This window comes from Coregonus lavaretus, assembly GCF_964263955.1.
Source record: "Coregonus lavaretus genome assembly, chromosome: 9".
Classification (NCBI taxonomy): Eukaryota; Metazoa; Chordata; class Actinopteri; order Salmoniformes; family Salmonidae; genus Coregonus; species Coregonus lavaretus.
In genome coordinates, this window is record NC_139996.1 from 4529085 (window position 1) to 4540209 (window position 11125).

Genomic DNA, 11125 nt, shown 5'->3' on the forward strand with positions numbered 1-11125 from the left:
ACTAATAAAGCATCAGCCTCTAACCCGTTGGATCTGCTCCTTTACAGCTGCGAACCTCTTCAGTTCTGAGGGAGGTCCTCTGTTCATTCAGGACTAGTGTGGACCCAGCTGTGAACCTCTTCAGTTCTGAGGGAGGTCCTCTGTTCATTCAGGACTAGTGTGGACCCAGCTGTGAACCTCTTCAGTTCTTTGGGAGGTCCTCTGTTCATTCAGGACTAGTGTAGACCCAGCAAACACACAACCGCAACACAACGTTGTCTTAACATTGTCTCTTAAGTTGACACCCCGTAAATGGAGTCTCACAGAAACGGAGCGAGTGGCTCTTCTTCAGACTTCAGTAGACTACAACAGGAATACAACATGCAGCAGCCTGGTCCCAGAGGCAGCCCTCGCCCCCACAGCGAGAGCAGCATGTTCGGGGTGAGGATACAAGTCCAGGGGATTGAGGGTCATCCTTACGTTGTATTGAACAACGGGGATAGTAGAGCAGCTCTGCCATCTGGTGGCCTGGAGAGCTACAGCAGGAACTGGGACCACCAGGAAGTGTCTGTCAACGCCCACAGCCAGTCTGATTACGCCTCCACGGTGAATGATAGGCGATCTCCATTAGGTAGTCCTTATGTGGAGCGATCTCCATTAGGTAGTCCCTATGTGGAACGATCTCCATTAGGTAGTCCCTATGTGGAGCGATCTCCATTAGGTAGTCCTTATGTGGAACGATCTCAATTAGGTAGTCCATATGTGGAACGATCTCCATTAGGTAGTCCCTATATGGAGCGTAGACTTCCCAACCACCAGGGGGAGTATGCTCATGGAGGTTCTCTGACTGGGGTTAGGGAGGGTAGGGAGTCACAGAGGACTCCGCTGGCGTCCACCGTGTCCATGTTCGACTTCCAGGAGTCACAGTTACAGCAGTCACAGAGGACCATGCCGGCATCTAACACGGTGTTGAACTTCCAGAGACACCCGGAGCTGCTGAAACCCTACGACCCAGACAGGAACAGCCGTAGCCCCCTCAGCCCCTGCCTCTCCCCCACCCGGAGACTCTCTGTTACCCCCACTCAGACAGCCTCTGCACCTAGGCCGGGACATCTCACCAGGGGTCTCCAGAGTGGGGCAGGGGCCACCCTGACCCAGGGAGCAGGGTCTAGACCAGGACCAGCCAGGATCCCTCTGCCTGCTGAGGGTATAGAGAGAGTTCCCACCCTGACCCAAGGCCCAGGCCCAGGCCATGTCCCAGCTCCCATCCAGACCCAGACCCAAGGCCCAGGCCCAGGCCATGTCCCAGCTCCCATCCAGACCCAGACCCAAGGCCCAGGCCCTGCCCCTGTCTCAGCCCAAGCTCCACACCACCCTTCTTTTACCACCTTACTAAGCCCCCCAAGCGAGGTCACCAACGTCCCCAAGAGATCCTCCAACTCAGTGGACACAGAGCCCATCTCCTCCATAGGTAGCCTTATCAACCAGTTCGACAGCCCCCAGCAGATGGGCCGAGCTGGGCCTAGGAGAGGGAGAATAGCCCCTGAGGACCGGAGGAGGTCACGCAGCGTGGACAGCAGCCGACAGCGACACTCAGACCCATCGGACCCCTCCAGCCCTGCCCCGGCCGTCAGAGGGGCCAGGGGAGAGACTCCAGGGGGAGCCACCAGCGCCCCCGGATCACCTAAGGGTAGAGGGGCCAACGGACCCTCCACTCTGATGTTTAATATGCTCCAGTGGGAGAAGGAGGAGGAGCCTAGCGTTGTGTCACCTAGAGCGTTGAAGGTACGGTACAGAGTGGAGAAGTCCTCCCTGACCAGATCCAGATCTCTCAACCACACCGATGAGGAGTCAAAGAGAGAAACTCAGGTAATGAGGTTTTAATAGTGTGTATTACAGGTATAGTACTACAGTAGTAGGTGTATATTATAGTACTACAGTAGTAGGTGTATATTATAGTACTACAGTAGTAGTTGTATATTATAGTAGTACTACAGTAGTAGGTGTATATTATAGTAGTACTACAGTAGTAGGTGTATATATTATAGTACTACTGTAGTAGGTGTATATTATAGTAGTATTACAGTAGTAGGTGTGTATTATAGTACTACAGTAGTAGGTGTATATTATAGTAGTACTACAGTAGTAGGTCTATATTATAGTAGTACTACAGTAGTAGGTGTATATTATAGTAGTACAGTAGTAGGTGTATATTATAGTAATACAGTAGTAGGTGTATATTATTGTAGTACTACTGTAGTAGGTGTGTATTATAGTACTACAGTAGTAAGTGTGTATTATAGTACTACAGTAGTAGGTGTATATTATAGTACTACAGTAGTAGGTGTAGATTATAGTACTACAGTAGTAGGTGTGTATTATAGTACTACAGTAGTAGATGTATATTATAGTACTACAGTAGTAGGTGTATGTTATTGTAATACTACTGTAGTAGGTGTATATTATAGTAGTACTACAGTAGTAGGTGTATATATTATAGTACTACAGTAGTAGGTGTAGTCCCGTGTAGCTCAGTTGGTAGAGCATGGCGCTTGCAACGTCAGGGTTGTGGGTTCGATTCCCACGGGGGACCAGTATGAAGAAGAAAAAAAATGTATGCACTCACTAACTGTAAGTCGCTCTGGATAAGAGCGTCTGCTTAATGACTAAAATGTAAAAATGTGTATATTATAGTACTACAGTAGTAGGTGTATATTATAATACTACAGTAGTAGGTGTGTATTATAGTACTACAGTAGTAGGTGTATATTATAGTAGTACTACAGTAGTAGGTGTATATTATAGTAGTACTACAGTAGTAGGTGTATATTATAGTACTACAGTAGTAGGTGTATATTATTGTAGTACTACTGTAGTAGGTGTATATTATAGTACTACAGTAGTAGGTGTATATTATTGTAGTGCTACTGTAGTAGGTGTATATTATTGTAGTACTACTGTAGTAGGTGTATATTATAGTACTACAGTAGTAGATGTGTATTATAGTACTACAGTAGTACGTGTATATTATAGTACTACAGTAGTAGGTGTGTATTATAGTACTACAGTAGTAGGTGTATATTATGGTACTACAGTAGTAGGTGTGTATTATAGTACTACAGTAGTAGGTGTAGATTATAGTAGTACTGCAGTAGGGGCTGTATATTATAGTAAAATATATATATGTTGTATTGTCACATACACTGGATAGGTGCAGTGAAATGTGTGGTTTCACATAAGGGGGGGTCAAACTCATTCCATGGTGGGCCTAGTGTTTGCAGGTTTTCATTTTTTCCCCTTTCAATTAAGCCCTCAACCAAAGTGTAAATGTAAAAATTAACCCCTGCAAAACACACTAGGTATTATTCGAATGAGCTCCGCAATTTGTATTGTAATAACATTTGGCCTTGTTTCGGAGGCGGAGTTCATTGGAATAATGCCCAGCGTGCTTTGCAAGTGTTCATTTTTTAACATTTACATTTTGGTAATTTAGCAGATGTTATTATCACACTATAGTTCCATCAGACGTCTGCTACCAATGCAGCACATTTGGGGTGATAGGGGGCCACAAAACTGTGAACTGCTATAAAAAAATTTTTTTATAGACAAGTATTTTGTATTTTGAAAATACTAATTACAGCTCTCAAAAGTATTTTGTGTATTACAGAATATATTGTATTGTAGTTCAGGCCAGAGAAATACAGATGTCAAAATACTCTAAAGTAACTGGAATACGCATTTAAAATACTGCCCCATCGGTGGATACACCTTGATATTCTGCTCTGTAACCAGGTCATCACTCCAGATCTTCTAAAAGGTCAGAGGGGTCCGCAGCACGCCTCAACTGAACCACAACAACCAAATGAAGACGCCACAAAACAGATGCTGTTCACTTACCTCAAGGATGGGTAAATTACACTGGAGTAGCTCAACCACGATTAGTTTCATGATTCTCTACTCATTTAACCTTGAGCTGTGAGAGAACCTCTTTGGCAAGATGCCAGCGAGACTGAGGATTGGGATCGAAGAGGGTCAATTCTGATCCCATTCCATTCCAATTAGGAGAATTTGAATATTCAGTTCACTTCTGATTTGACTGAATTTAAATGGAACAGAATGACTTCTATTCTGATCCCAAGTGACCATTACACGTTTCTCATATCCTACCTTTAATGATATGATGGAGAGAATGTGAACGAGATCTGTTACTTTCTGATAAAGGATTGCTGTTTCAGCTCACACACACACACACACACACACACACACACACACACACACACACACACACACACACACACACACACACAGCAGCCTTCATTATCTTACACACAGTAGTTATATGACTGGTATGTTGTTCTGGACAGTAGTTAAATGACTGTGGTATGCTTGTGTTTTCCTTCAGGACCACTGATAAAACCTCCACCACTCAGAAGAAGGTGAACCTGGTGTTGGACAGAATCCACCAACTGAAGTGGAAGACCGCAGGGAACGTGGAGGGGGAGATCAGGGTGGGTCTGTCCACACTGAAACCTAGGCTACTTTAACCAATGTCCTGTAAAACCGAAGGGTTTCTAATGAGGGGAATGTTTATTGGCCGCGTGTGTGTGTGTGTGTGTGTGTGTGTGTGTGTGTGTGTGTGTGTGTGTGTGTCCCAACACGGCAGGACTATGCTGCTGAGGCCAAGGAGCTACAGCAGAAAACAGCAGAGCTGGAGCGAGAGGTGTCACAGCTGAAGACACAGTTGGAGCATAAGACCACGGTAGAGTAAAAGCAGTTTCACCCGGAGTCGTTTTCTTTCTTCTGTTTTGGTGGCTGATGAACGCGAACCGACATAAAACGTGTAGTTCGCATCGTACTGTAAATCCTCCGTGGCTTAAATGATAACATTGGGGGGGGGACTCTGTGTGTCCTGTAGAGTGGGAGGAACCTAATGGAGGCATGCGAGAGGGCCCAGACAGACACGAAGACCGTTCAGGAGGAACTGGACAGGAGACAGGGGGAACTCTCCACGCTACGGGATAGGCTGGCTGGGATGGAGGCGGAGCTTGAAGTTGTCGTAGACGAGTAAGGCCCAATCCCAAATGGACCCGGCTAGACACTACTACACCTTTATGTGGAGATATGAGCGGATCTCAGAACCTGCCGTTGTGAATTGTGAAATTACCTCACACTGGTGTCTAGTAGAACAATTTATGATTTCTCTGTCCGGTGCCCTGTGGTTTCTCAGACTTATGTTACAAATACAGGTCAGAATGTGAGGTGGTCTGTATATTTGGAGTCCGTGATTATTAAAGCCCAGTGACCTTTCTCGAGACAAGATACAAATGCGTATGTTCCTCAGGCTAGTCCAGGTGAAGGCAGAGAGAGAGCAGGGCCGTACAGAGATGAAGGACCTCCAGCAGCAGCTTTCTGAGATGCACGATGAGCTGGACCAGGCCAAGAACACGACACAGGCAGACAGCACAGAGAAACAGCTCCTTCTGAAGGTAAGGAACGGGCTGTGAGAAAGCTCGGTTCATTCTTAATCTACCACAGTGTTTTGATCCAGAATATTCCATGTTGTACATTCCGCACAGACTTGTTACTATCCATTATGGTCTGTCTTTATCTACTTTTTTTTTTTTTAAACAATAAAAAACTATTACAAAAATAATAATAATATTCCATGTAGAGGGTGTACTACATATGTTATTCTACATAATCCTAAAATCGATAAACTTGACAAGCATTATATGTTCAGTACGAGGCTGGCACAATAAGGCGAATACGATGTGTATTTTCTACTTTGAAGAGAGGAAGAAGATTATTACTTTATTGTCCGTTGTCGCAGGGAAACGGAAATTAATCTTCTGTTTTGTCCCAAACCCCTCTGACACACATAAACACACAGGAAGTAAACCCAGGCCCGCTTTTAGGATGGTTCTGATGCACAGGGTTTGAGTCTGAACTACTGGTTAACTGAGTGCACCTGTCTGTGTTAGGACCTGGCCCAGGTTAACTGAGTGTACTTGTCTGTGTTAGGACCTGGCCCAGGTTAACTGAGTGCACTTGTCTGTGTTAGGACCTGGCCCAGGTTAATTGAGTGCACCTGTTTGTGTTAGGACCTGGCCCAGGTTAACTGAGTGTACTTGTCTGTGTTAGGACCTGGCCCAGGTTAACTGAGTGTACTTGTCTGTGTTAGGACCTGGCCCAGGTTAACTGAGTGTACTTGTCTGTGTTAGGACCTGGCCCAGGTTAACTGAGTGCACCTGTCTGTGTTAGGACCTGGCCCAGGTTAACTGAGTGCACTTGTCTGTGTTAGGACCTGGCCCAGGTTAACTGAGTGTACTTGTCTGTGTTAGGACCTGGCCCAGGTTAACTGAGTGCACCTGTCTGTGTTAGGACCTGGCCCAGGTTAACTGAGTGTACTTGTCTGTGTTAGGACCTGGCCCAGGTTAACTGAGTGCACCTGTCTGTGTTAGGACCTGGCCCAGGTTAACTGAGTGCACTTGTCTGTGTTAGGACCTGGCCCAGCTGCGGTTGGACTTCCAGGGGCTCATTCAGGTGCAAGAGGAGCAGGAGGAGGTGCTACACTGGAGGGAGAGGGAGCTGACCGCCCTGAAGGGAGCGCTGAAGGAGGAGGTGGAGAGCCATGACAAGGAGCTGGGCATTATGAAGGAGGTGTACGGCAAGGAGGTGCAGAAGCTCCGTGAGGAGGTGGAGGAGGTGAAAGAGGTAACGACGGGAGAGACAGGGTGGCAGATTGAGTTGAGTTAAGTTGAGTAGAGTTGAATTGAATTGAGTTGAATTGAACATCCCAGTCAGTGGCTCATTGGCGTAACTTAATTTCCCACTGAACATACTGTATCCTGTGTGTATTCTGACTCCCTCTGTCTCCCTGTCAGAGTAACACAGTGCTGGGCCAGGAGAAGAAGGAGGTGGAGGAGGAGAGAGGGGAGGCCCGGGGCCAGGTGAAGGAGCTGATCCAGGAGAGAGAGGAGCTTAGGGGACAGGTACTGGGGCATGATGTACTACAATACCCATAATGATGTACTACAAAACCCATAATGATGTACTACAATACCCATAATGATGTACTACAATACCCATAATGATGTACTACAATACCCATAATGATGTACTACAATACCCATAATGATGTACTACAGTACCCATAATGATGTACTACAATACCCATAATGATGTACTACAATACCCATAATGATGTACTACAGTACCCATAATGATGTACTACAATACCCATAATGATGTACTACAATACCCATAATGATGTACTACAATACCCATAATGATGTACTACAATACCCATAATGATGTACTACAATACCCATAATGATGTACTATAGTACCCATAATGATGTACTACAATACCCATAATGATGTTCTACAATACCCATAATGATGTACTACAATACCCATAATGATGTACTACAGTACCCATAATGATGTACTACAATACCCATAATGATGTACTACAATACCCATAATGATGTACTACAATACCCATAATTATGTACTACAGTACCCATAATGATGTACTACAATACCCATAATTATGTACTACAATACCCATAATGATGTACTACAATACCCATAATGATGTACTACAATACCCATAATGATGTACTTCAATACCCATAATGATGTACTACAATACCCATAATGATGTACTACAATACCCATAATGATGTACTACAATACCCATAATGATGTACTACAATACCCATAATGATGTACTACAATACCCATAATGATGTACTACAATACCCATAATGATGTACTACAATACCCATAATGATGTACTACAATACCCATAATGATGTACTACAATACCCATAATGATGTACTACAATACCCATAATGGTCTCAGACAAAACATTTTATATTTGACTAAAATCCATGCCACTCCATTTAGTACGAGATGTTACTTTATGTTTAGGTTACATTACATTGGCCTACGTAAATCCGGGACACTTAAATTAGTATGATATGTTACCTTTGGTATGACAGTAGGTTGCTTAAGGCAAAAACTAAAAGAGGGTGGTTGTTCGGGGTGGATGTGTTGATGTATAACGCGAACATCTAGCAATCCAATGTTGCATGTTTGAATCTCATCACGGACAACTTTAGCAACTTTTAAACGACTTACTACTTAGCATGTTAGCCAACCCTAACCCTAACCTTAACCCTTTAATCTATCTCCTAACCTTAACACCTACACTGTAAAAAAAATAAAATAAATGAAATATAGATTTTTCATTTAACTAATTATTATTTAGTAACTGGTTCCACAGCCTTTTTTAGTTTACTCAACTTTTCGGTCAAAGTTTTACCTGAACTTGGAAGTTTTTAGTTGGCCCAAACTTAGCTCCAACTTGAGAAAACTTAGGCTAGGGACACCCACACATTCAAATAGAGATTTGAATACAATGTTTTCAACTTACATATTTGACACACGTTGACATTGTGCATGTTTTACAGTAATTCATATGCAACACGTCCTCACAAGCTCTTGGTCCACAGCATTACTATCTTCCTGCTACCATGATGTGTCAATGACTGAATTCACTTGTATTCCTACACTTTGCATTTCAAAGTAAATCTCAGCCTTTTCAAACAATTGTATTTATTATAGTGATTAAGGAGTAACATTAAAACAGAAAAACCCTGAAATAAGTCAATAAGTAAATAAATTAAATGATGAGAGAATAGTCAGATTACCTGATAACTGACAAAACATGGTGGCGTAGCAGGAAGATCAGAATACTGTGAACAAAGAGGTTGTGAGTTCAAATCCCAGATGAGGAAGGTGTTGAATAACCTTTACTGCATCAACGAACATCCACAATGTCGTTGTGTGTGAAATATGTATGTTGAAAACATTGTATGTTAAAAGCGCTGTGTGTGTCCCTAGCCAAAGTTTGGGCCCACTAAAAATGTTAAGTTCAGGTAACACTTTGACTGAAAAGTTGAGTGAAGAAAAAATGGCTGTGGAACCAGTTACTAAACATTTATTAGTGGAATCATCAAGATTTTTTTTTTTCAGTGTAACCTAACGTAACATATCATACTAAAGCAGTTGAACGTAATATATCATACTAAACGATCAAGACGTAGGATACTAGATGTCCTACAATTCATATTATATTGTACTACCGCTATTACATTGGTAGCCCAATGTAATGTAGCCTAACATATCATACTAAATGGAGTGGCGCCGACTTTAGTAAATATTATACGTTTTGCTCTGAGACCAGGTTGTCCCGAAGCTGACATAATGTATCCCATCTCTACACTAACCCAGGTAGAGGAGCTGGAGAGCAGGGTGGAGAAGCTCAACCTCGTCATCAAGGAGTCCAAATCTCTGCAGAGACAGCTGGTGAAATGCATAGAGCAACTCAAGGTGAGGTAGGGAGAGGGAGGGAGGGAGGGAGGGAGGGAAATACAGACTCTCAATGAAGTAGGATGTTCTTTAAAATGCATCCTCAAGTGTTGAAATATCAACTGAGTTTTTAGATAGAGTGTATCCTAACGTAATAATACAATACTAAAATGTGATCCCACAGAGAGAGAAGCAGCAGGTTGAGGGGACGCTAGCGGAGGTGAGGGAGAAGGAAGAGGACCTGTGCCAGGCAAACAAAGCCCTACTAATAAGGCTGGAGAACGTACAGGTGAAATAAATAGTAGGCTTGTTGTAAGATTCCAACTTTATACAGGGAAACAACTCTTCAAAATAGTTCCAACTTTATACAGGGAAACAACTTAGACAACCTGTTGTTTTCTCCTTCTCCTTAGTTTCTCCACACACTGACACAGTCCTGTTTCTGTGTTTCTTCCCTCTCACAGAGCGAGCTGACCCAGCTGAACCACCAGCACAGGGAGGTGAAGGAGAGGCTGAAGGAGGAGGAGAGAAGAACAGGGGAGCTGAGGAGGATGAAGAGTGATCTGGAGGAGCAGAGGAGACTGCAGAACAGCACTGTGGAGAAACTGAAGGAGGAGGTGAGGAGGGGAGGAGGTGCGGAGGGGAGGAGGGTGGGAGGGGGGATGGGTAGAGGAGGGGAGTAGGGAGAAAGGGGAGAGGAGTTATCTGGAGGAGGAGGAAATTAGTTATCTGGAGGAGAATATGAGTTATCTGGAGGAGGAGATGAGTTATCTGGAGGGGGAGAGGAGTTATCTGGAGGAGGAGATGAGTTATCTGGAGGAGAATATGAGTTATCTGGAGGAGGAGAGGAGTTATCTGGAGGAGGATAGGAGTTATCTGGAGGAGGAGATTAGTTATCCGGAGGAGAATGAGAGTTATCTGGAGGAGGAGGTTAGTTATCTGGAGGAGGAGAATAGTTATCTGGAGGAGGAGATGCGTTATCTGGAGGAGGATATGTGTTATCTGGAGGAGGAGGGGGGAGGAGTTATCTGGAGGAGGAGGAGGATGAGGAGCTATCTGGAGGAGGAGGTTAGTTATCTGGAGGAGGAGAGCTGTTGTCTGGAGGAGGAGAATTGTTATCTGGAGGAGGATATTTGTTATCTGGAGGAGGAGAGCGGATATCTGAAGGAGGAGATACGTTATCTGGAGGGGTTAGGAGTTATCTGGAGGAGATGAGTTAACTGGAGGAGGAGAGGAGTTATCTGGAGGAGGAGAGGATTATCTGGAGGAGGAGATGAGTTATCTGGAGGAGGAGAGTGGTTATCTGGAGGAGGAGAACAGTTATCTGGAGGGGAGAGGGGGTTGCAAGTCAGCACGGTGGAGAAACTGCAGGAGTAGAGTGGAGGAATGGAGAGGAGGAGGGAAAGGGAGAAGCTGTACTGGAGGTCAGAAGCCACTGAGAAGAACATTGTGTTTCTATGAAGAGGAGTGGTATCATTTTATTGACCTCCATTTGTCTCCGCCCTTCAGTGCTGCTGGGTTTATCTATAAGTACTAGAAGTTATGATACTCGTGAATTACCCTAGAGTTGTCACCAGTGCAAATCATAGGCGTTGCATGAAAAACATAATCTATCATGGGGGGAATGTTCAATGAACACCATTCAGTCTGTCTACCCCCTTCCACTCACTATCTCGCCCTCCTTCTCCCCCCCCCCCCCCCCCCCCCTCTCGCTCTCTCTCTCGCTCTCTCTCTCCCTCTCTCTCTCTCTCTCTCTCTCCCCCT

At 44.4% G+C, this 11125-nt stretch overlaps 1 protein-coding gene across 1 annotated transcript in view; it reads left to right on the forward strand.

Annotated features, from left to right (window-relative positions):
- Positions 1–291: 291 nt before the first annotated feature.
- Positions 292–11125, forward strand: part of LOC311134510 (cingulin-like protein 1) — a gene marked incomplete at its 5' end in the record, with an annotated part of 54565 nt that continues 43731 nt past the window's right edge. The window contains 12 exons of the mRNA XM_084168208.1: positions 292–610; positions 761–1848; positions 3772–3887; positions 4382–4487; positions 4643–4738; positions 4895–5043; positions 5321–5465; positions 6481–6693; positions 6864–6971; positions 9284–9382; positions 9546–9650; positions 9826–9978. Coding sequence (XP_084024334.1) covers positions 292–610; positions 761–1848; positions 3772–3887; positions 4382–4487; positions 4643–4738; positions 4895–5043; positions 5321–5465; positions 6481–6693; positions 6864–6971; positions 9284–9382; positions 9546–9650; positions 9826–9978 — 2697 coding nt within the window. The remainder of the gene's footprint in view (positions 611–760; positions 1849–3771; positions 3888–4381; positions 4488–4642; positions 4739–4894; positions 5044–5320; positions 5466–6480; positions 6694–6863; positions 6972–9283; positions 9383–9545; positions 9651–9825; positions 9979–11125) is intronic.